This window comes from Tamandua tetradactyla, chromosome 16 (assembly GCF_023851605.1).
Source record: "Tamandua tetradactyla isolate mTamTet1 chromosome 16, mTamTet1.pri, whole genome shotgun sequence".
Lineage (NCBI taxonomy): Eukaryota > Metazoa > Chordata > Mammalia > Pilosa > Myrmecophagidae > Tamandua > Tamandua tetradactyla.
The window spans coordinates 73,215,729-73,241,395 of NC_135342.1; the positions used below are offsets into that span (position 1 = coordinate 73,215,729).

At 42.4% G+C, this 25,667-nt stretch overlaps 1 protein-coding gene across 3 annotated transcripts in view; it reads left to right on the forward strand.

The window, feature by feature from the left end:
- The window catches only part of WWOX (WW domain containing oxidoreductase), a 972,892-nt gene that overhangs the window by 234,617 nt on the left and 712,608 nt on the right, over positions 1 to 25,667 (forward strand). For all 3 annotated transcript variants that reach the window (XR_013163742.1, XM_077133099.1, XM_077133100.1), the window contains exon 6: positions 20,927 to 21,015. Coding sequence is in view for 2 of the 3 variants with exons in the window: in XM_077133099.1 (XP_076989214.1) it covers positions 20,927 to 21,015 (89 nt within the window). In the remaining variant the exon portion in view is untranslated. The remainder of the gene's footprint in view (positions 1 to 20,926; positions 21,016 to 25,667) is intronic.

Below are 25,667 nucleotides of genomic sequence, written 5' to 3' on the forward strand. Positions count from 1 at the left end.
TCCATCCATAAGCCTCCTTTCCAGGGATCGCGTTTGCAGCAAAGACTATAATTTTATTTTGGGTTTGGATATACTGATTACATTTTAGCTTCTGGTATATTTTCTTACCTGTCAGGGCCATTAAATTTATTTTAATAGTTAGTCTACCCTCCAGATAGCTACTAAAGGGGGAATTGGATATTGTCTATCAATTGGCTAGTAGGTGAACTAAGCCTGTATCTAATTACAAGGCATTGTATCAGTGCTGATTTATTAACCATTTACTGTGCTCCTGAGAAGGTAGCATTTTTAGTAGCACTGTTCCGCCTGGATATAGCTTCCAGGAGGGCAGGGAGCCCGGAATATCAGTGATCTTACAGTTATTACTTTGTGTCATATATAATCTTGTTTTTTCCCCCTGCAACAAATAAATCTTTGGGACTCCCTGAAAAAAAAAAAAAAAAACCAAGAGAAAAAAAACATTTGTGGTTACAGTATAATAAAAATAAACTGTTTGTCGTGACTGCAGCTGACATTTATCAGCCCGTTTGTGGGTGCTCTTTCTCTCTCTCTCTGTAATACAGAACATAATTTGTCACTTTGTAAATACATTCCAGTCTAAATCCCTGCCAGCATCTGTTAGTGTTTGAAGGATTAACGTGCTCCTGTGTGCATGTCTGCACTTTCAGGGAACAGTGTAGCATAGCGATTATAGATCTCAGGAGGGTAGGGCTAGGGTATCCTCCAGGCTTTTTCCTGTACACGGCAGTCTTTGTGCCCTTTTTCTGATTTTTGTGGTCCTTTATCCTGTTCTGCCTGGGTACCTGGAATTTCATCATTTGTGAGGATTCCGGTCCCCGAGCTTCATTCTCCCTTCCACTGTCATAGCTGCAGTCGGAGTAGAAATAGTAGTAGTTCATGTGCTCAGAGGAGCGGAGATCCTGGGTTCAAATTCCTCCTCTCACTTATGACCTCAAGTTACTTCATTTCTGTTTTTTCACATAAAACTGAATCTGCTGGTGCCCACCTTTATACCTTGAGGATTGTGGAGGAAATCTACGTAAATGCAAAGTGCCCGGCTGAGGCCCTGGCTGAGAGTAACTGGTGGGGGCAGTATCATCCTTTTCAGGATGATTGTTTTTCTTGACACAGTCCACGAAGCTTGAATGTGTGCGTTGGGGAACCCTAATGCCGTGGCCTGGTTGGCTGCTGGTTAACGTTCTGTTGTCCCGTTAGTCAGTGAGTTTTGTATTTGTTGGGAAATATTTACATTTCTGTGAATCAGGTGCTTGGTGGCTTCCCAGCCCAGACAGCATTCTTGCCAGTAAGAGACTACTTCCCAGCAAAAAGCTTGGGACAGAATTAAGGCAGGATTCGAAGGTGTTAAACACTCACCAGTGGTAACAAGATGCGGGTTCCTGCTTGGAAGGTCCATCCTTGCTTTCTCCAGCAGGAGCCACGAGTTCCCCTAAATGTTAGCCTGGGCTGATAATTCATATCCCCCGTGGAGTGACGGTAACCGATCCTCTATGAAATCAATCACCCTTAATCTACTACTATCATTTGTGTTAGAAAAAAATTTCTGGACCTAAAAGGAATGGCCCTATTAGCAACTCTTTTGTCAATAATCATATTATTTCATGCTGTCATTGTTTTAGTTTTTTGGGTGTCCCCCACTCTCCCTAACCCATTGTACCTCCCCCCCAACCATCCCATCCTCTATGTTTGCATTCCCAGCTCTCTTCCCTCCAATAAAGAAGAAAGCAAGCAGTTTTCTTCACATTAGGACAACTATTTGTTGTTATTGTTGTAGTTTTTCTGAAACATGAATGTCTGTGAACAGGTCAAAAATATCATGCCTGCATACTCAGTGGCTAAGATGGATCTTATGATTTGACGCTTATATTTAGGATTCTGGAGTGAATCTCTTAGCAGCTCTGTCTTCGGGCCCAGTGAAAAACAATTTCGTCTTAACTCCCTGAATGTGCAAGGACAGACATACTTGGAAAATGTCTACTAACCCTGTTTCAATCTTTTGACAGGCTTTATAAACTTCTAGAGAGGCCAGCGTATAATTCAAAAAGGTTTTGTGTCAAGCAAACCTGTGGAATTGTAGGAACAGTGAACACTGCTACAAAGTGTAATTCCCCTGAAATTTAGACCATTTAATAGAAGAAGGGTTTTGCAGGGAGAAATGTAAATAGAAACGCATTGCTGAGGCCATTCATTCTTCCCAAATTCCAGTATTCTTGTTTCTACGAATTGTGTGGGATTAGTTATGCTGTATGTTATCATCTTCCTCACACACCAAGGAGTGGTGGGATATTCTTTTTTTTTCTCATACACTCACTGGAATCTGTAGATAAACAGTATTCATTGTAAGAGTGTCACACTTCAGGGGTGCACACCCAACTTCTTTAACTCTCGTTCTAGAGCATGACCCGGGAACAGGGATGGGTGATTGAAATACAGTCTGCAGGGAAGGAGGTGGGTTTAGGGGGAGAGGATCTAGCCCAACCCTTGTTTTTCTAAATAAAGTTTTATTGGAAGAGGGCCTTGCCTATTCATTTACACCTTATCTATGACTGCTTCTGCTTTTACCCTACAACAAGAGTTGCATTGTTGCTACAGAGACTGTATGACTCGCAAAGCCTAAAATATTTACTATCTGGTTCTTTATAGAAAAAATCCTGTTCTAGATGGTGGGTGACCATTTGGAAAGCAAAGAGTGTTCTCCTATAGCAGAATGATCAGGTGATTGAATTAGTATCTTTATTTCTACACACATGTGGAAACAATTCCAATTACACATGACTTTGTTCTCAAACTGGGTTAAACCAAAGCCTGGGGGAGAGGTTGAAGCCTGCACTCTGTGTGTGTCTGCGTATGTATGCATGTGTGTTTTAAATCATAAGGTTAAAAATGTAGTGGTCAAAACAAAACACAAAAGTGTAAAAGGCTTTGGGTTCACGGAAGGAACAACGTTTGTGGGATTGAAGTACACTTGGGGTGTGGCCCCACCATAATCTCTTGGGCTCCGGGATAATTACGGGGTTGAGAAGAAAGTTCTGGCACAGAGACAGCAGTGCTATCTTGCAAAGGAGGACTGAACTTCTCAAAGTTGAGGGAGAATGGATATCCCAGTTCTGCCTGTACTAATGATGTGATTTTTGAGTGAATTTCTCATGCTTTCTCCGCCCTTGGTTTGTTTATATAATAGGGGTAATTGGATCTACTTGGCAAGGGCTTTGTGTGTAAAACGAGGCACAGTCTATCAATGCCCCTTCCCTGAATAACATCTGCCAGAGAGCAGGCCCTCAACAAATGTTCAGCAGTGACTGTTTGCCTCATTGAATATATTTCCTAAACTTACATAGGAGAGACCTGAAGGTCTGAGATGTATGGTGAAAGGGGACACTTGGGATACTTGGATACTTGGAACCTCGGCCCTAGGCCCCCAATTCCCCCTTGGGGGATGCACTGCAGACATCCAGCAGGGCATGCATCCTTGTCAGTGCTCTTCTTCAGGAAAATGCAGCAAACGTACCAAGGCCTTCCGTCACAATGGGGCGAGCTCTGCTTCACTCTGTGGGCAGCTGGAGCACTTCCTGCAGAGAACATCTGTATCTCCAAGCCTCAGGGAAAGGGCAAGAGGCTGCCTCAACCTATTGAAGAGGCAGGGAGAGCATGCACTGAGGACAATCTGCTGTGACACGCATGCCCTTCCGAGGTGGCTTCTAATGGACATGTATAAAGGCATGCCTCTGTCCGCCACTCTAATGCTGCCTTGGCTGTTCTTGTGAAAGCATGCAGCCTGTACCTTAGCTGGTTTTTAACAGAATTACTCAGCATGATTCATCTACCCCATTTAGCTACGAGAGAGGAGACCATGGAGAGGCCACCTGCAGTTATGGCCGTGTGTTCCCTCCCAAACCAGCGGGCTTCGTATACTGCGAGGATGGGGTAACCTTCTACTAGGCTGAATCTTATTCGTCTTCCTGTCTTCCTTCCTCAGCCCCTTTTGGGACCTCCTTTCCTGCAGCAGCCCTGGGACAGCTGTCAGACAAGCCCTGCAAACCTCATGGGCCTGATTCTTTCTTCCTCTGCATTTTCCTACTCTCTCTCTTTACCTCCCTAGATCCATCCCTCTACCCCACCCCCTTCTCCTCTTTTTCTCCCTCAATCCTTTCTTTCTTTTGCAGAAGTAGTTCTCCCCTCAAATCAGTAATGCATAAACATTTAAGAAAAAAAAACATTAATGTGGAAAATTAAAAATGTGAGCAGGCAGTGTCCGATAATGGCTTACTGCGTGCTAGAACCCTGTTCTAAGCAGTTTGCATGATATTTCACTCCCCTGCAGCCATGACCCCAGATGGTGAGTGCTGTAACATATTTCAAACATGCAGATATATACAGGGAACGACGTACCACCTACCCATAGATCCTCCACTGACTCAGCCGCCAAGTCTTGAAATTTTGCCATCTTTGTTCCAGATTTTTAAAAATGAAGCATGAAGGATACAATCGAAATCCAAGTAATAATAATATTAATGGCTATGGCCACTTGCCATATAGTCCTTGCTATGCACTGGGCTTTGGGCTCTGCAGGCTGCACATGTGAATTCGTTTAAGCCTCCCAACAAATCAATAAGGCGAATAATAGTAAACCCATCCTGCTAATGAGGGGACTGAGGTATAGAGAGAGTTAGTTAATTTGCCTGAGGTTACAAAGGTAGTGAGATTTGGAGCCAGGCTGTGAACCCAGGTGTTCTGGGTCCTGGGTCCATGTAGCTTCTGTCATTCCCAAAACCATCACTGCACGTTTCTATATCCATAAGCAAGGCAATTGTTGTTTTTTTAGCCACTGTGTTCAATTGGGTTTCTGAATCTGTTTATTAACCCTGCTTGAGAGCTGACCATTCTGGAGAAACCAGTGCTGCGGTGTGAGGGATCATGGTGTATGGTGAAAATGTTTCCTTTTTTGAGCATCATTCACCTATTAATGAGAAATCCATGCAATCCCCCCTGCGCTGGGCATCCATGAGGCCAGCGGAGTCCAGGAGAGCTGTCCTCTCCCTCAGTGTGTCCCATGCCTCCTTCCGATACTTCCCTCGCAGGTCATGTCACACCCCTTCATTCTTAAGTTCTTTGTTTTCGTTAATATTTTCTTCTTTGAAACTGGAGGAAGTCCTCCAGTACTTGTGGGCAGAAGGCTAAATGCAGAACATTTCCTGAGCCAGTTGGTATTTTCCTGGTGCCTCACGTACTAGAGATACTTTTGAATGTGAAATTCCTGAGTTTCAGTGTTTTCCTCTCATAACTCTCTGTTTTCATGATCGTTTGGAACTTACTTTGACCGGAGAAGAAATCTCAAGTCATTCTGCTTTTTGTCTTATTTTAAGTGCTTATGCATGTCCCCCACTCCTAATTCACAGAAATTGCACAGTCTAACTATGGATTAATTGTTCAGGCTTTTTTTAAGCCTGAACATTCACGTAGGTTTTCTCTTCCCTCCGCCCACGCCTGCCCAGCTCAGTAGTGTTTTCTTCTCATGTCTTTAGTTCTTGTTTCTATTCTAATTCTCATCTCTTTCTCAGGAACCTACAGTTCTTAGGACAGGGCTGTGTTCTCTGCTCTCATTAGTTTTTATCTTCTTATTATGTATATCTTTTGTATTCTTTCTAAATAATCTGGAAGCAACATCTAGGCTTCTTTTTTCTTGTTACTGTTTGTTTTTCTTAGTATAAATTCTGCTCTTTACCATCTGCACTGTGGGTTTTTATTCCTCTATAGTCCTTTTAATTTTTTTGTTAATCCTTTTTTTTCTCCTTTCCAATTTTTCTTAGCCTGTTCTTTTTTTGTTTTGCTTTCTGACTCACATGCTGCTGAAGATGGCCAACATTTCTAAAATTAATTTCTGCTTCCTGAAGTAGATAATGTTTGGAGGTCAGCTTGTTCTCTAACTTTTTATTATGATGTTTTTTCCGTTTCTCCTTTGTCCTTCCTTTATCTCTTGCTCTAACCTCCCCCACCCCCTTGGCTATTAGTCATCCTTAAATGAATGTTAAAACTATTCACTGTTTTTAGGGTATTTGGCCCCTTCTTTTACATATCTGGATACTCTTTCTTAAATATACAAGTTGGTAAGTGGATAAGCACAGCTCCAGCTTATCCGTGCCACTGTCTTGCAGATTTTAATTGAGAGTGACACTGCTATTCTGAGAAGGGATCTTCTCCATTTTCACTTTCTAGCTTCTGTTTCTACAAATTGATACAGCTTTCTTTTTATTTTTAAAAGGAAATCTTTTATTTTCAATTTCTAATTAAATTGCATCATAGTCAGAAAATGCGATCTCTGTTTTGACGTATTTGAAATATGTAGGAATATTCTTTGTAATCTAATCTAGTTCAGGGTTAATTTCAAGAATATGTGCTGAGAAAGGATGCATATATGCCATGTGCAGGTTTCTGTAGATCTTCTACAATTCAAGTATGTTAGTTGTGGTGCCCAAATATTCTGTTTTGTCTGCTGTTTCATCTAATAATTTCTGATATATATTATTAAAATCTTCCACTAAGATTGTGAATTTCTCAATTTCATATTATTTGTTTTGTCTAAGACTATATTGCTTAGCATATACAAATTCACTATTTTTTATCTTATAGCCTAATAGTTCCTCCCTTCATGCAGTCTTTTATCTATACTGTTTTTTTTTTTGCCTGATATTTTTTTTTGTTTGTATTAATACTGCTGTGCTAGTTATCCTGTTGTCAGAACATTCCTGATATTTTTCTCTTGCCTCTGTCTTCAGTCTTTCAGCATTTGTTTTATTCAGGCCCTGCTAGCTGCAGGGACAGGTATTTCCCAATATTCCAATAGCCTAATATAATATTAAATTTATTTCTATCTTATACAGCAATGCTTGTTGGGTTGGGGGCACCTTGGGGCTCCCAGTCAGTTGGGGTGGATTATGGGATGGGATTATGGGGGTGGAGTGTATGAGTCTGAGGGTTTTGGGGCTCCGCCTGTAAGGGGGGACCTTGCTTACTCTTACATCCCGCCAGCTTGGCTCTGAGTCTCCGGCCTGTGCCCAGCTGCTGGGAGAGACAGGCAGGGAACCAGCTGAGTACCTGGAAGGGAAGGCACAGGGTTGGGCAAATAGCCAGGATAGTTTCTGCTACAGTCTTCATATCTGTTCACCAAATACCTTTTTGCTTTCCTCTTGCTTCTAGAGAACATGTTCACTCCTCTCCCAAAGGAAAATGATCTCTAAGTCCTCTCCATTACTCACCCAGTGCAAAGTCTCGTTTCTCCTTCCTGCTCAAATGAGGTTCCTCTGGCACAGACCAAGCAGCAGCTTATCCTTTCCCCCAACCCCCGCGGCCCCCCATTCGATGAGCGAATAGAAGCAGAGTATTAGGAGCAAAACCTTCGTGGTTTTGAAGAAGAGAAGGACGGGAAATGCACTATTCTGGGACCATCAGTGATAGCGTCCAACTTCCAGGTTTTCCTAAGGACTTGCTGGTGGGAGCGTGTCCCTTCCCGAGGCCCTAGATCTGCTCTCTGGAAGGAAATGCCCTGTGTATTGTCCTCCCTAACCTCATTTGAACTGGCTCTACAGGCACCTCCTTTGAGGCTGTGATGGTGGCCACCACCTATTCATAAGGCACAAAGTTGGGGCTTGCAGTTATGTCTTTGTTTGCTTTTTTTTTTTAAACAGGTTTAAGTCTTTTGAGGTCAGATTCATACCTTCTTTCTAAACTTAATAGGATTCTTTTCTTCTTGCCCCAGTCCACTCTATGTGTGATAGCAACACCCAAAGTATTTCCTAGACAGAGCTTGCCAGTAGCTTTATTTTTCTACTTTGTTACCATATCTTCTCTCTCTCTCTCTCTCTCTCTCTTTTTCTCTTGCTCACTCTCTGTCTCTTCCTGGATTTCTGTTCCTAATTCTTTCTTTCTCTCTTTTAATTCAACAGTAACTGCTATGGAGCAGTGGGTGAGGGTGGGAAAGTAATGTTCTTCATCTAATAAATGCTGCTAGGCAGAATCATAGAATTAACCCAGAATTTGTAATGGACTCTTGTCTCTGAAAGACATCCATAGGCTTACTTGATGCTGTTTGGGCTCCAGAATCAGTTGGCTTTTGCAACCCCGTACATGCTCTTAGTTTCTTCTCTTTGCAGACTGGATGACTCTTCTTGCCTGAGCTCATCATCTCTTTCTGGTAATATTTTGGTAAACGCAGCCTGGGGCAGCCCCCACACACTGGCATTCTTGACTCTTCCCTAGAGCTTCAGGCTCGGTGGGTACTAGCTCTGACTTCCAAGTGACAGCAGAGAGCAGTTTTACCAGTGATTGCCAGTGAATGATGCAGATTCATGGGGGTGTCCGGATCGACAGGTGGCTTTTATTTACTTGGTAAGAGCTCCAAGCTCCTTTCGCCTCGTGCTTCTGCAGTCCCCTAGGAACTCATTATGCTCTACATTTATCTTATAGAAAGAGAAAGAGAATGTGAGAAGCCAATTCAAATGAGCCATAGCCTGGGAGTCACATATCCCTTCTACTCACAGGCCATTCATTAGTGGAAACCTAGAATCCCCACCTCAACGCAATGAAGGCTAGACTGCTTCTTCTCACCAGCCACCCTTCACTGGAGAAGAGGAAGAGCTCTTTTGAGGGACAGCTCATTTCCTCCATATACGGAATACCTTTTATAGAGCTGATTTTAAAATTCTAATCTGTTGATGCTACCTTTTTTTTTGGCATGGGCCGGCTCCGGGAATCTAACCCAGGTCTCTGGCATGGCAGCTGAGAATTCTGCCACTGAGCCACCCTTGCACAGCTCTGATGCTACCTTTTAACATGTGAATTTAAGTCCATTTATTTATCTTGTGATTGTGGATATGTTTTTACTCATTTCTATGTTTCATTTTGTGCTTCTTTTCTACCAAACTTTTTTCTTTCTTATTATTTTTAATTCTTTCTGCTCATTTTTGGAGATTTGTCTAGTAGCACGTGTACCTCATACTTTTTTTTCACCCTTCTATGGCTAGTTTGGAAACTAAAACTTATATTTCTTTCTTTTCTTCTTTCTAGTTATTCTTTAATATTCAACATACATATCGAAATTTTCTCTTACAAAGTATAAAGTTATTCAAGGTTTCCATCACTCTAAACCAACAAAACCGGCCTATTTATTGTAATGGCTCAGTGAAACCTTCCTTCCCATAACCAAAAAAGAAAAACCATCCTTGTTACTGTTTTAGTTCCATTTCCAATTTGTTTTTACATTCAGGTCATTTGACCCTGTCACTGAATTTGGAGATGGATTTTGCGTGTGTTGTTTTGAGTTTTCATCTTTTTTCTGCCTTTATGGGTGTTTTGGCTGGAACTTGTATGAGGTTACTAGGCAGAAAACCTCCTTTCTTTCTGGAGTGTAGTTTTTAATCTTTCCTAGTTTATCTGTTGAATATCCTGCCTCGCTTCTGCAGAACCTCTGAAAGATTTCTCTCTTTGGAGTCATCCATAATTTAAAAATAACTCTTGTGGTCACTCCTTAATGTGATGTTCCTATTACATGTTTACTGTGCTTTGCACCCCAAATTCACACCCATCATTGTCAGCGTGGCCAACTTCTTAGTTAGTGGTGGCCAGGTGGAAGGAACTGTGGGCCACCGGGAGTAATACGTGGATTTCCAAACGACTTATGTAAAATCGTGGCTGTCAGTATGACTGTCCTACTTTTCTTTTTCCTTATGAATGTGTCTCAGGTTTATGATACATCATCGATTTTCTTTTAAATGAAAGCCTGCCTTGAAAATCTACGCTGTGGCCCTCACTGTGTCCCGGCTATTGATGACAGAGAATAAAGCCATGCGTTCTAATTCACTGTGAATGCCCTCGTGTGTTACTGGTTGTTTTGCTTTTCCTCTCATAATTTTCTGTGATGTTCTCAGGAATGGAAATCAGTCAAATCTGTTTTGGGAGGACACCCAGCAAAAAGGCTTTCAAACTTGAATATGCGGCTATCCCTTGACCCAGCAATTCTACTTCCCAGGAATTTATCCTATAGCAGAAGTTGTATGTTGCAAAGATACTTATTGCAACATGCTTTTAGTAGCCTAAAATTGGAAGGAACATAAAATAATATTAATTACAGTAAAAGCAATAGGTAATATTTACAGCGTATCTGTTAAGGTACTTTCCATGGATTATTATCTCATTGAATCCTCACTATTACCCCAAAAGATGAGGTGGTTCTATTTTTCCCATTTTTACAGATAAGGAGGCTCAGGAAACATGAATGTAACTTGTAAATTCACAAGGCTAGAGAAGAACATGATGGGGTTGAGTCCTCAAAGGGAGGGAAGGCAGATTTTAATAAATGATGGAACACCTCCTCAATTCTTAAAAAGAATCGGGGTAGAACTCTTATTTAGATAATTTCAATTATGTATTATGTGGAGAAAAGCAGTATTGTGCATTAGGTATTAGTATTCTAGGTTTTCCATAACAATGTGCAATCAATTTGGTGACTTAATGGAAATGTATTGTCTTACGGTTCTGAAAGCCATGTGTCCAAAATCAAGGTGCCAGCTGAGCCACATTACCTCTCAAGGCTCTCGAGACGCCTCCTGCCTTACCTTCTCCAGCTTCTGGTGGCTACTGGTTTTCCTTGGCTTGTGGCAACATAACCCCAGTCTCTGCCTCTGTCTTCACATTGCCATCTTCTTCCTGGTTGTCACCATCTCTGTGACCAAATTTCTCTCTTCTTCTATGGACCCCAGTCATATTGGGTTTAAGCCTGCCCAGCCCAGTGTGACCTCGTCTGAGCTTGACCACATCTGCAATGAACCCGTTTCCAAATGAGGTCACATTCTCAGGTACTGCGGGTTAGACTTCGACATATATTTTTTTGGTGGTGGGGACACAATTCAACCCATAAAACTGCATTTGTAAAAAAAAAAAAAAGTAACACATTAAACAATATATGTATATATTTTATATATATGTAAGTAAAACATGCATTCTGGAAGGATTTGTACCAGGCTGTGGGGAGGATAAATTTTCACATTACACATTTTCCACTTCTGCATTATTTGTCCTTTCTTTAAGGAGCCTGTTTTAATATTGCAATAGAAGATATATTTAAGTAGCCAAAGACTACTTAGGGTGCATCAGAGTTCCTCTCAACAGATCTACAAAGGCAGCCTCAGCACAGCTGACATTTAGGCTGGACGCGCCCTCCTGCCCAGGCCGGGCCGTGCGCTGCGGGGTGGGGGGTCCTGCCCAGGCCGGGCCGTGCGCTGTGGTGTGGGGTAGTGGGTCCTGCCCAGGCCGGGCCGTGTGCTGCGGGGTGGGGGGTCCTGCCCAGGCCGGGCCGTGCGCCGCGGGGTAGTGGGTTCCTGCCCAGGCCGGGCCGTGCGCTGTGGTGTGGGGTTCCTGCCCAGGCCGGGCCGTGTGCTGCGGGGTGGTGGGTCCTGCCCAGGCCGGGCCGTGCGCCACGGGGTAGTGGGTTCCTGCCCAGGCCTGGCCGTGCGCCGCGGGGTAGTGGGTTCCTGCCCAGGCCGGGCCGTGCGCCGCGGGGTGGGGGGTCCTGCCCAGGCCGGGCTGTGCGCTGCGGGGTGGTGAGCAGCATCCTCGGCCTCTACCCGCTAAAGGCCAGTCTAGCCCTCCTCTCAGATGTGACAACCAGAAATGTCTCCAGACACTGCCATATGTTCCCTGGGGTGTAGAGTCACCCCTGGTTGAGAACCCCTGAGCTGCTAACTTTGGGCTCTCAAGGGTGTCTTTTTCCATTCCAGGAACTGTAATTTCCCTCCCTCCGAGGGTCTCCAAACTTCGTGTTCAATTCAGTGTCCTCTAAACTAGAACAGGCAATTCTTGCTTTTCGCTTCCTATTCAGTTTACCCTGCCGTTATGACCCTGTGACCTGATCATTAATAAGCACCAGATCTCTGTGTTTTGAGCTGTACATCTTCTTCTGATTTGAGGAGGAGGGTTCATTATTCTTTTATTAGCCCCTTCCCCAAACTGGGGGTTCCAGTGCTTAACAAGTTTCATTAAGATCACAGCTTTTAAAGTATTCAAAATATAAGGAGTGTTCCTGTTGAGAATACAATTATACAGTAAATTAGCCAATGTCCAGGATGTTGCCTTTTAAGCACATCTTTGATGTTTCCAGTACTTACATAAGATATAGGGCATGTTTATTAAGAGTCTTCAACTGTGTATAAAACTAGAGCAGTCAAAAGTAATGGTGTCTGCTGAAGGATTCTTTATCATATGAATTTACCTTTAGTCATATATTATTTATTTCAGCTATTTTATATGCCATTATAATAAATATTATGACAGAGAAAGCTTTTACGCTTCAACTTATTGTACTACTCTTTACTTGCCTGCAATCCTTCAGGAAAATGTAACTATGCTTTACCTATAGTTAACATAAATCATCACTTACATTAGAATGAAAAATTCACCATGAAAAAGGCTCTCTCTCCAATAGCAAGGCATAAATGCACAATCATGTTTACTGCCAAACTCCTGTGCCATTCACTGTCCTTCCTTAAACTGTTTTTAAGCTGCAAAGTGAATACATTGCATAGAGGGAAATTGGAAGGTTTTCAAATATTTTCAGTCTCTTGTTAGTTTCTGGCGAGGTAAGCATTTTTTTATCCAGAGTACAAAATATTGCCAATTACTGTCTAAGTATTTTTAATAGCTTTGCTTTACATGGCCTGTAACTCATATACCAAATTAAATAAGCTGTTATTCAGTGCAATTTCTCCTTGAATCAGCTTCACAATTACCTACAGATATTGATACTATTATTTTATAAATTGAGGTCCAGCCACACAAGGCAAAATTTTTGACCTGCACGTAGTGAAGAAAGAGTTGACATGCTTTCCTTATTAGGGATGTTTGCGTATTTTGGGGGAAGACGGAAGCTCCAGTGCAAAACCCTGGAGCGATGGCCCATTGCTTGATGGTCCGTCTGAGGGTTAGGTATGACATACTCAGCTCCTATCCTCCAAAGCTTTACAAAAAAGTCCAGAGCTTTGCAAAGGATCATTTTCTCTTGGTTCTCTATTTTGAAATGTGGATTATTCTTTAAAAGTGTTTTGCTTGTTAAATTGCCAATGGTATATAGATTGGTATCAATAGGTACAGCCAGCAAGGAGATTCCCAAACTCTCCCTTTCCTTAGGTGCCCTATCAGAAAGAACATTTATCATTGCATCCTTTTAATCTTTAGGCTTGGCTGAGATTGGGCCAACTCCCAGTCATGCTTGCTCCTGATAGCTTGGCTTGTTCTCCTGAGAGGTACAAGAATCACAAGTAGATACAAACATTTTCCCACCAAGATGCTGCCAACGGGTGCCACCATTAACATCACTTAAGTAATACTGGGAAGTTAGTGTTATAAAGTCCCACCTAGGATATTGATGAATTATTAAACCTGTATAGTTAGAGGTGAATAATGCCTTGCCAATAATGTGCTCAACACCAGTGTCTCTTGCTGCTATAAATGTGACAACTCCTATTTAAGGTTTCAGAACATAAAATCAGGACTGAAGGTATGTAAAGTGCAAGGGTGAGAGACATCAGCAAAATGCAATTAAGGTCCCTTGGATTAGAATTTGCAGGATGCCATTAGCAATAAGCTCCAAGTATAGATTATTGCCTTGGTTACGTTTTCTCTTTCAGCATTGCACTTCTTTTGTAGAGTCTAAGTGTGTAAAATAAATGTGATATAAAATAGACGCAAATAAGAATATATAGATGGTGTTAATTTCTTTATAGCTTCTCAGTATTATCTACTGAAGAATGTGACGGCAGGGCTACAGCACAGTACAGCATCCCAGTGAAGATGTAAGCTTTGGAATTGGCCACATCTGGGTTGGAAGCCTGTGCCACTTTAAATACTATGTCTTTAGTCTCTCATCTGTAAAATGGGGAAAATTATATCTACTTTAAAAGATATTTCCTACTACTATTAAATGAAAGAAAAAAAAAAGCCAGCACTTCATAGGTGTTTTCCCTACCCCCCACCCCCCAATCCCCTACCCCCCAGCCCTTTATTATTAACAAATTTAAGTGAACGAGAGATCCTTTTAGGGAAATCCAGAACTCAACTCTTCCGTAAGTGTAAGAGAAGGGTATGCACATACCTAATCCAATATCTGTGGACTGATACCTTGATGTATAGATGCAAAAAAATAGTCAATTCCACTTAAGTGGTAATTCTAGCCTCTGCAGCTGCATGCGACAAGTCCCCCACAGCTGAGAGTTTTGTCTGAGTATGTCACAGAGGCCAGGCTTCCTGGCCCCCAGCCCATTCAGCACATCTGGGTTTCTACCTCCTTGGGCCTCCCTCCATTCTATCAGTGCTGTCCTCGTTTTACCAATTTAGAGGTGATGCTTTCAACACGGTCCAGAAAAGAGCTGCTCCCTCCAAAGCAGCCTAGGACAGTGCTGAAAGTGGGCTCCTGGGAGGTTGTGGTGGAGCTGAGTAGAGGAAGCAAGACCAGTGTATTGTGTCAGCATATTTTGAAGCATGCTTACGTGGTTTCACGCATTTCTCATAACAATCAGCAACTTGAATTCCCTGACCAAATGCTTTGGGTTCATTCTGGGTAGAAATCAGATAGTGGAGAAAACTCATTCATACTCCCAGTTAATTCACAGGCAGTTTACAATAAATGCTGATTTTAAGTAATAATTTTAATGTTTTAAAAATGTATCTAATCTCTGGAAATACTTATATATGGATTTCTAAAAACCTGTTACTGTGAGTTATTTGTCTCCTCCCATTGTTGAAAAGCAAAATGTGGGTGTAAGATGCTTCTTCTGACATGTTGCGATAATAAAAGGAAAAAGTAAAGGAAGTAGAACCCAAAGAATACTCATTAACCTTTAGAGTCAGAATTAGTGAATGCCTGAATGCATGCATACATGCGTTCTTTCTTCAATACTGTCTCCTTTATTGGGGACCAACAGCAGAACAGCATGCTGCCCTCTGTAGGAGGCAGCTACAGATTGGGTGGCTTCCCTGGGCTTGACTTCTGAAGGGCAATAACAGGAGAGGATGGACAAGGGGACAGGTGAGTTATGTGGACAATGAGGAATGTGAAATAGTGATGAAGAGCTCAACTTGGTGTGAATTTTGGCTCTGCCAATTACTATTTGCATGAAATTGTACAATAGCTTTCTGAACGTCATTTTCCCTATCTGTGGGTGAATAATAACAACTGCCACCTCTTATACCATTGCCATAGGAATAAAGGGGTACTGTGAGCCAAAGACTCAGGTGGCTGGTGTTCTGAGACTGCTCCCCTTGACTGGCGCTGACCCATTCAGCCCTATCAGTGAAGGCTGAAGCAATCCAGTGCACTTTCTGATAATGGTAATGTTGAGGCTAAAATCCAACAACAATAAACAATCACAATATAATATTCATAGCCAACACCTACAGACTGCTTACCAAGCACCCAATACTTAACATATATTATCTCATAACCCGGTAAGGTAGGTGCTATTATTGCTCCCATTATAGAGAGAAGAATGCTGGACACATGAGAAAGGTACAAAACTTACTGAAATGATTTAACAGCTCTGAGGGCTGGAGCTGGGATTCGACCCAAGCATTTCAGCTTGTGTCCGTGGCCTAAACCATCACCTTTTGGGTTCAAAAGACTCATTGAGTTTGGGAAGTGGGGTAGCACTGGCTCCAAAGGATGCAGTGAGCCTCCTTCCTCTTGCTCTGGGAGCTTTTCCACCCCAGAGGAGCTACTCAAACTTTGTCTGAGTTAGTTGTGTTAATTTTATATAAAATAAAGGAGGAGATCCTTAATTACTGATATGCATTATTATAGAAAAGCAATTGGCATCACACTTTAGCCATGGCCTTCAAAATAATAATGATACTTATTTATTGAGAGTTAGCTGTATGCCCAGTAGTTCATTTACATTATATGCAAACTTTACTCTAACCATGGAGGGCAAATACTATTATGCCCATTTTCAAATAAGAAGAATGACGCCCACAGCCTTCCCTGAAGTCTCCCTGCCCATGTGGTGGTCCTGCTGGGCTGTGTCCTGGGTCACCCTGACTCTGTCTTCTCTGCTGTGGACATCTCACTACGTTTCCGTTTAACTACCGCACAAGCTCCTTATAGTCCCTTTGCTTTCAGATGATGTCCTATCTGAGTCACACTTGGCAAATTTATAGTCCTAAAATGATACCAGAGATTACTGTTGCATGACAACCACAAGGAACCCTTTTGATTTTGTGTTTACAGACGCCCAGATTACAGAAACAGGTTTGGAACTTAATAAAGAATAGACCCAAACAACTTGGTTAAGATGAGGGTGTCAGTGAACTGTGCCGCCAGTGAATGCCACCAGATCCCAGGCTAGTGGGAGAGTGAATGGAATGTGGGCAGTTGATGTCTTTCTGGCTGGGCCCTGTGTCTTAGGGACCAGGAGGGCTTTCAAGGTATTTAGAAGTTACCTGATGCTTCATGGTGAAGGTGGAACCTGTGCAGTTCTTTAAGAGTGATGAATGCTAGCTTTTGTATACATAAATTAGCATTCCTATTTTTCCTGACATGGTAAGTTCACATGTTAGTATAACGAGAGAAGAGTGAGGATTTGGGGATAGTTACATTTTAGAGCTTTTCGAGATTCAAGGATCGCAGTATGAAGTTCTCTCTGTTAAACAAAGATAGATGGATGGATGTGTAGGTGAGTGATGGACTGATGGATTGATGGATGGATAGATGGATGAATAGATAGAATGGTGGGTGGGAAGAAAGAAGGGAGAAAGAAACAGACAGAGGGAGCAAGTGATATGTGGAAGGCTATCCATTGATTTTAGGGTGATGGGATTCTAGATACTTCTTTCTTTATCCATATCCTCATGTCTTTTCTAAATTTTCCTATAATGAATATAAGTATGAGGCAAGAAGTGGTCTAAGATGAGCCTGGAGAGATAGACAGGGGCCAGTCATGGACCCTCTGTTAGTTATTCTGTTCTTCACAATATATTTCTATTTCTCCTCTTTCTGTGCACATGAAGGTTGCACTTTTCCACTTTATAGAAGTTAAGCACTGCCCCATGCCTTGTTCTTTGCAATTTGCTGCAATACCTTCCCCATGCTTTGGTGACTAGTAGTGTTACAGATGGTGTTGGCTCTATCTGCCAACCACAGTGGACAAGTCCCCACCAACTTAGGATAGACAGTAAGTGTAAGCAAGAAGTTAACCTTGGTTGTTTTAAGATGCTGAGATTCAGGAGTGCTTTTCTTTCCTGAGGCATGTCCTGAGGTTCTTGTGAACCGGGCTGAGAAATTTATACCGTATCTAGTTGGCCATTCCAAGCTCCAAAAGAGTTTTCAGCTGGGCCTTTGTATATCTATCTGTCCAATCTAGAGAGCTAGCTCTTACCAGGGGAGGCCTGAGCCTTTCAAGTTCTAGATAGTCGAACCAATTCTAACACCTCTTATTGACTGGGTACTTTGCAGCGACAGAACTCTGTACCTAGAATATGGTGGTGGCTATATGAATCTCTACATGTGATAAAGTGGGCTAGGGTTATTATGCACACAGACATAAAAAAAAGGAAAAAACTGAGTGTGTAAAAAAACTGGTGAAATCTGAGTAAAATCTATGGTATGATTAACTGTAATTGGAGTAATGCCAATCTCCTGGTTGTGATATTGTACTCTAGATCTATAAGCTGTCATCAGAAGCTGGTGAAGGGAATATGGGAGCTCTCTACTATTTTTGCCACTTCTTGTGAGTCTGTAATTTCAAATGAAAGTTAACAATGGCAACAAAAGGTCATGGTTTTAAACCAAAGGAGAGAATTGTGGTCAGACCTATGTTCACTGCCAGAGTTGGCTGGAAAGTTCACCTTGGAAGACCAAGTCTCGGTTCCCCATGTAACCATCAGCAGTTCATCCCCCAAAAAAGGGTTTCATTTACAATCTGTGAGCATTGCTATTTAGAACATGTTCCAGAATCAACGTGGCTATGATGCTGCTAAGTCTGTGTGACAATCAGGAGAGCACACCCTCCAATGAGCATATATAAACACACACACACACACGTCCTGATTCTAAGATATGACATCCCCCCCCCCATTGAACTCAGTGCAGCCCCTGTGCATTTCTCAGGGTCAATAGCAGAAACAGGAAACCTGATACCTAGGGCAGGAGAATTACCTGAATAATGATGTGTGGACTTGAGTCCCTGTCCCCAGGAGCCTGGTAACCCCCAGCTTGTGGATTAGTCTGTTGAACTACTTGATGGCTTGTGACCCCTTGTTCTCCCTAGGTCTGTATGTTCTTGTTTTGTTCTGATTGGTAGTGGCAGCTCTGAGCTGTATTTTAAAGTGAGTGGGGAGGACCAAAAGCCAACCTGCCAAGTATAAGTTGTACATAGAAAAGAACCTCCAGGCTTCCTGGTTATTCCATTGTTTTCATTGGAATATCGCTTTGGGGCTACCATCTGGGAATATTCTCCCTGTTTTATTGGGGCAATATGCCCATGCCATTTAATAATATATAGTTCACCTATCCCCTGAAGTTTCCAGAGGGGGTGACTGAGTGGAAAAATCTTTTTACTTCCCCACCCCCTCTTCTGATATAATAAATATCTGATTTTCTTTCTGTGATGAATTCAAATTCTATAAGATCTGGTATTGTGGTTCTGACTACAGAGAGGCCAGGGGACAGAGGAGGTAAGGTGAGGCTGAAAGGCTGCCCTATTTGCCAACTCTGCAGGCCAAATTGCAGTCATGGAGTGTTTATGAGGCCTAAGAATCTCTGTAGGGAATAAAAGCCAGCCACTGATATGCTAACACTCCGAAGGGCCTTTAACCATCGGGTAGCATCAGCCATTGGGACAGGAAGTGTGGGGGGCATTGCCCCTCATCTGGAGGCACTCTGTAACCTGGCTCAAGTGCCATAACTTCTCTTGGCTTCAGGTTTCCTCTCTACCATGAGGATCACGGCCTCGCCTTCCAGCTCTGATCGTCCCTGATCTCAGGGAACATTCACAAAATCCATTTGTTGGCATTTCCTCGTTTTCTTGGATCAAGTTAATGCTCCTCCTCCTCCTTCCAATGTCTGCACAGTTGAAGCATCTGCCACTGTTTTCCAAAGCCAGGAATAAAAATCTATGTTGGAAAATCTTGCCTTTGTCACTGATATGCTCTTGGGACTTGAGGAAGTCATTTAATCGCCCTGTATCTCCTTTCTCTAAAACTGGGCTCTGTTCAGAGACATGGCCTGAGTCCTCCAGGATCTGACAGTCAGCCATCCAGTCTGATCTCCTCTTCATGGAGGACCCTTGGGGATCTCTCACTCTTTCATTCTCCATACTGCACTGTAGCTACCAAGTCGCCATTTATTGCCAAATGGCGCCAGACTCCTAACTTATAATGCAGGGAAAGAATCTGGCACACTGGATATCTTATTTCTATCTGCTTATTTAACTCCTTCTGTCTTCTAGGTAGGGTGTTAGGTGCTTAACATTACTGTCACAGTTCTATGAGTAAATGATTAATATTCATCTTTACAAATGAGGAAACTAAAGATCACAGATGTTCAATGGTCCAAAGTCTCAAAGCTAATGAGTTGAGTTTTTCCCAGTTGTCTCTGCCTGGTGTTTATTGTTCAAGGCTTAGGCCATGGGTGAGCCCAGGTCTTAGAAAGCCAAGATAAATGGGTGCAGATACAGTACACATCTCAGCACAACTTGTACCAATTCCTGTATAAGACAACTAGAGTAGAGGGTGTTTGCAGTAGTGCTGTTTGGCTCCCCCTTCGTAGCATTAGAGGTATCATGTTATTGTCCTTAGTATTACTTTAGCGTCACAGTCTAGACAAGAATTCCCAAGTTAACCATTTGTTTTATGGGATTCTTCTTACCTAGAAAGGCAGATGGTTTTCTTGGCTGTTTGTCCGTTAGAGGAACAAGGTCTAAGAAAAGATAGTGTTTAATCTCACACTCCAAAATGCAGCCAAACTTAAAAATTGGGTGTGCCCCCACAAACACAAAGTAAGTTGGAAAGGGGTCTCTGGAGTTTATCCTTCCAGAAGTGTGCGAGGAGGCTGTCTAGGGGAACATGATTTCTCCAAATCTCGATGGATCCAGCCTTTCTACTTTCTCTTCAGGAGGGAACTTTGACTCTGAAGTCAGATTGACTTGAGTTCAGTTCTCACCTTCCTCCCCTTTATAGCTCTGCTTTCTCTTATAAGATGCCACATTATAAAATGGGAGAATACCACCTGTCTTTCAACTGATGCGAAGATTTAATGAGATGGTTCCTGGCCCTTGTAGACTTTGAATAGACAATAGACATGAATAGCGTCATTATCACCTGCACGTGTCCGCCTGTCTATAGAGTTGCCTGGATTTCTCAAACGGGATTCTCTTTGGGGCTGCCAGTCATGGCCCATCAGTGTAGATTAGTTTTGCCTATTTCTGTGCTCTCTATAAATGAATTGCCTTTAATTTGTGATGCGGGCTTGGTGGAATCATATCAAAACCCAGATAGCAGCTTTCCGGATGAGAATTTTGTTGGCTGAATCATTGAGCCAGGTTTTTTTCTTGCTGTCCCCTGATAGTTATCATTTTTAGGACATCGATTGCAAGGAAATAATGAAGACCCTTTGGAGCCTCTTCCTTGTGCTGCCTGAAAAACGGCACAATCCCCAGCCTGTAGGCTTAGCAGAGTCCCAGTTCCACATCCCACCCGAACTTGGCAGTAAAAGCTCTGTTCTTCCATTCGTTCTGATGATTTATATTCTCTCTGGGCGTCTAATATTAAACAGGGGAATTCCAACATGTTCCATAACACATTTACTGTAATTTGATACCATGAACTAAACTTGCTGTTATTTATCATTTCTCTTTATTTTCTGTCGTTCCAGCATAAAGCCAAGGTGGAAGCAATGACCCTGGACCTTGCTCTGCTCCATAGCGTGCAGCGTTTTGCTCAAGCATTCAAGGCCAAGAATTTGTGAGTGTTCCAGGGGAGGATTATAGATCACGATTCCTTGCTATTGTAATGTCTTTATCAGATGGGCACAACTGGGGGAGCCCGATGCTGCTATGCTGTCTCAGCGTTCAAACAAGAGGCCCATCACATTGGCCCCATTACGGTGTACCGTATTTCCTTGAGTCTGAGTCACCTTCATCATGAGCTATATCATCAGTCTACGGACAGCCTCCTAGAAACAAAAGAAAAGACACCATTAAAGCCCTGGGTAAAAGTGGCTAGGAAAAGCCAGCCAATTGTAAGATGCAGCCTGATTGCAGGCAAGTTTGCCATGGGGGAAAAAAGCCCGTCTCAGAACTGAAGAAGAATTTATTTTAGTTGTTTCAGGAACAGGTAATCTCAGTTATCTCCTACTGTAGGGAGGCTGAGAACCAATCATTGAACCAATATTGGTATCTTATTTGTAACTAAAGTGCATAGTTTGCATTAGGGGTCACTTTTTGTGGTGTACAATTCTCTGGGTTTTGATAAATGCATAAAATGTTATATATCCACCGTTCCAGTATCATACAGAATAGTTTCACTGCCCCCCAAATGCCCTGTGCTTGGGTAGGTATGTTTAAATTATAATATTTTGTTTCCAACTGTTTATTTTTATGGTTATGAGGAGCAATACTGGTTTTTCATTTAACAGAGTACTTTAGCTTTCATTACAAGATAACTTCATTTGAGTTTATTTAAACCAAGGACTAAATTAATAATAGTACGGGGTGCTGGGGATAAGATAGTTATCCATTCAGCACCAGAGCGGCTGAACTTGAAGAATTACAACCATCTTTGGGTTAGGCTGTCCAGAATGCTTGGGTTTACAGTTCTCTGAGCGGGTGACAGATCTGAGGGAAGATATCTTAAACCATGTATTTGGATTGTGCTATGTAGATCTGGCCAGAAATATTGTCTAGTAGCCTTTCCCTTGTGTGTCTCCCTTAATTCTCATGCTGATTTCTGACTGTTGAAAAGTTTACTGTCTACGGTCCTTTCTGGATTAGAGGATTGGCTTGAGTCATTGGGCTTGAGTCATTGCCGTCTGAACACAGAGTCCTTACTTAACAAGAGTCATTTCACTCCCAAAGAGCAGGCCACATGGTCCCAGAAACAGAGGCTGTCACCCAGCCAGCTGGTAAACCCCAGGTGAGGCCAACTGTGTTGGAGAGCAGTGCTTTTCGGCTCTCTGTGGCTACAAGCCTCTGCCGAAGCTGCTGGAGGACCTGAAGTTAGTATATAACAGCAGCTTTTAAAACATTTGTTCATTTCTTTCTTCATCATTCATTTACTCAGTTGCTCATTCACTTAAACAGTATTTAATGAGTGTTTGCAAAGCCTGGGGCACTCTTCTAAGCTCTGGGAAGAGTGTGGTGGCCTTTGGGAAGCTGAGTTAACCTCAAAAAGCCATGCTCTCAATTGTCAGTAAGATGTATTTCCTTGCTAACAGCTGACTTCTCAACCTAATAGTTTTGTGGTTGTTTGGGAGGGAATGATAATAGCCATAATCAAAACAACAGTAGCAGCATTCACAGCCCGTTTATTGGGCGCTGATTATGGGCCATGCGATAAGAACATTTTGTGTGAGTTTTCTAACTTAATTCTCAAAGCACTCCTTTTGGGATGGGTGCTGTTATTATCTGTTATACAGAAGAGGGCAGTGACGTTAGAGAGGATATATAATTTGCCCAGAGGCAGGTGGCGGTCAGTAGGGGGACATGGATCCTGTGTGGCTGGCTTCTCTAGCACCCCAGCTCCTGTCCGCATGGAGTCCTAGACTCCAGGGTGAGTGGCTTTCCCGGGGTCATTTGGTAGGTTGGTGGCAGACGCAGGATTTCGATCCGTTCCCCTGACTCCTTGCTCCTGCTCGCTGACACCACGTGATAGCTTCGATTCTCTGCCTCTTACCGGCTGCCTCCATTTCCTGTGCCAGACAGCCCCGGGAGTGAGCAGTTTTACAGAAGGAAGCCAGCTGTCACATAAGAGGACCATCTCCCACATCTTAATGGGGCCATTAGTTTTTAACCATTAAATAGTTTGGAAATCATCAAATTGAAGTGCCTTCTGTAATCACCAAGTTCAAACTCTTAGAGAAAGCTATCACCCATTTCAGCTTAATCCTAGATTTTAGCAAATGAGTTTAAATTTTTGGATCCTAGGTTCAGAAACGGGCGATTTTCCTTTTTAGAAAACTCTGTTGCACAAACCTCCATGTATCTGTCTCTCGAGAGTATAGAGTTTTACATGACTTAGAGAAATATTATGGTGGCTGAAATATGCATAAAAAAGAGAGCACTTTTACTGTTGAAATACTGCCAAAGTGAAATCTCACATGGATAGACAGATGACAGTTTAGTACTTACAGGTCTTTAGATTCTGAGAACTGTCAGAAGTGAATTCAAGTGCTAGTGACTCGGCTGCCAAAAAAACACGTGTAGCTCTGTTCTTATCATCACTTCCCATCTTTAGACATTATAATTTCCTTGTGTGTAAAACATAATGACAAATGAAAGAAAGGCTGCCAGTTCAGAACCAATCTCTTTTTTGTGCTGTTAGAGGGGGAGAGGAAAACCCCTTAAATGGAACTCCCATGTGGATGCCCCCATTTAATATGCCATTTCAGAGCCCAGATAGGAGCATTCCAGAATCTCTTCCAGCCACGTGCATTCCCTTGGTTCATCCTCCTGCTTGGGTGTGCTTTCCCAAGCTGAGCAAGGTGGTGTCTTGCTCATCCTAATACCGAAAGAGGTTGAAACAGATGCTAGATGCAAACAGTGGTGGAAGATGCAGCTTCTGGGACTGGGCAGCTACCTCCATCTACTTTTGAGCAGGAGGGGGTGTGGAGTTACGCTCTTTGGAGATAGCTACTTCTTTCTTTGAGGAGATGTCTTTTAGAACTGTAAATAATGATTATAAAGAGAAAATAGCTGCTAGGTATTTTTGTTTACTTTTTGTTTCTTCTGAGCAGTGTGCTAAACACACACATAGATTCTTTCTGCACTTTCTTAAATGACCCTAGCCATTATTGATTATCACCCCCATTTTACGAACAAAAAAGCCTGAGCACGGGGCACGAGTCTAAGCTGCTTTCCCAAATTTAGCAAGCAGTACCTCCTGGGTTTGAACTCGAGTCTGTCAGAATCCAAAGCAAATACTCTTTGTTTGTTTGTTTGTTTCTGGCTGCATTTCAGTCATCTATTTTTTTCTAAGATGGATTTCTGTATTGATTGTCAATAAATTACCCCAACACTTAGTGGTTTAAAACTATAAACATTTATATTCTCTCTCTCTCTTCTTGCATATCAGGGTTGATATAAGTTTCATGCATTAAAATGTCTTAATTCTCTTCTAATCTGTGGGTTCCCCTCCTTCCCATCCGGCACCCCACTTTCTTTTATCTTTTTTGAATAAGACATGCTTGTTTGTGGAACCAGGCTGTTTGTCCCGTGGAGTTCGCTGCAATCTGTTTTTCGATGCCTGCGTCCCTTTGGTGTCATTCAGCATGTTCTTTGTCTCCTAAGTCTCTTGTGAATTGGTAGCCAACTGCGGAGGCTCGATCAAATTCCTGTTTGATTTTTTTGGCAAGAACACTTCATGGGTAGCAGGGCAGTCTTCCATCGAGGAGATACATATGCCTGGTTGCTGGCGCCGGTTTTTAAGTCTCAGCAAACCCTGACCCTGACCAGTTCCCATCTCTGCCCATGCTCTCTTTATCTCCCCTCCCCACTTTTCATTCACCTCATCTGCTGTCCCCCCGTCGTTCTTCAGGGTGGGCAGCCCAGAAGAACTCAGCCTGCTTCCAGACAGCTCTTCCCAGAGTCACCAGTGGTGGCTGGCCAGTATGTCTCAGCTAAATTATTTTGGGCATTACTGGAAAGTTCCAAACTGAAGCCTGTGGTAAATCCTGACCACACTGAGTTTTGGCGGATATTTTTGTTTAAACTGAAAGCCTGGAGATTAGCCAGACCCCACACTGTCTGGCAGGCAGAGGCTTCCATCAGACAACGAAGAGCCAGGACCCTTTCTAATCACTCAGACCAAATATTGGGATTTTCTGAAACAGGCTTTGAAACACTCATGTGTTGTGTTCGTGGTGCTTTTGCAGATTGTCGTCTCTAGTCCTAGCTGCTTGGTTTACTCAAAAGTAAGGCTTAGAATGGTGTTTGGCATATACTAAGACCTCTGTAAATTTTTTTCTTTACTTTCCCGATAATATTTTATTGCTTGAGTTCCATGCATTCCTGACAAAATGGACACCTGATTTCCAGCCATGGAGTTTAACAAGTTGGTGATGGCACCTAGTATAGGAAATCCACGACTTTGAACCCAGTTACTAGTCAGCTCACATAATATTACCCGAGTATTTTGGTCCATCCTGGAAACTACATTATGTATATATTATGTTTATATAGGTACATAGAAATATGAAGAAGTTTCCAGAATTTGCTTTTGACCATGGATACCTATTTTTTCTTCTCAACATTCTGTCTCCAGTATAATTTAAAGAAATTAGGCTTTTGTTTTTCTTAGAAAATAATATAGAAGACTGACATTTAAAAACAAAGTTAAAATAACAGTTTTACATCCTTTCTTTACTTTTTAAACATTAGAGGTGGAAACTTCGTTATTTA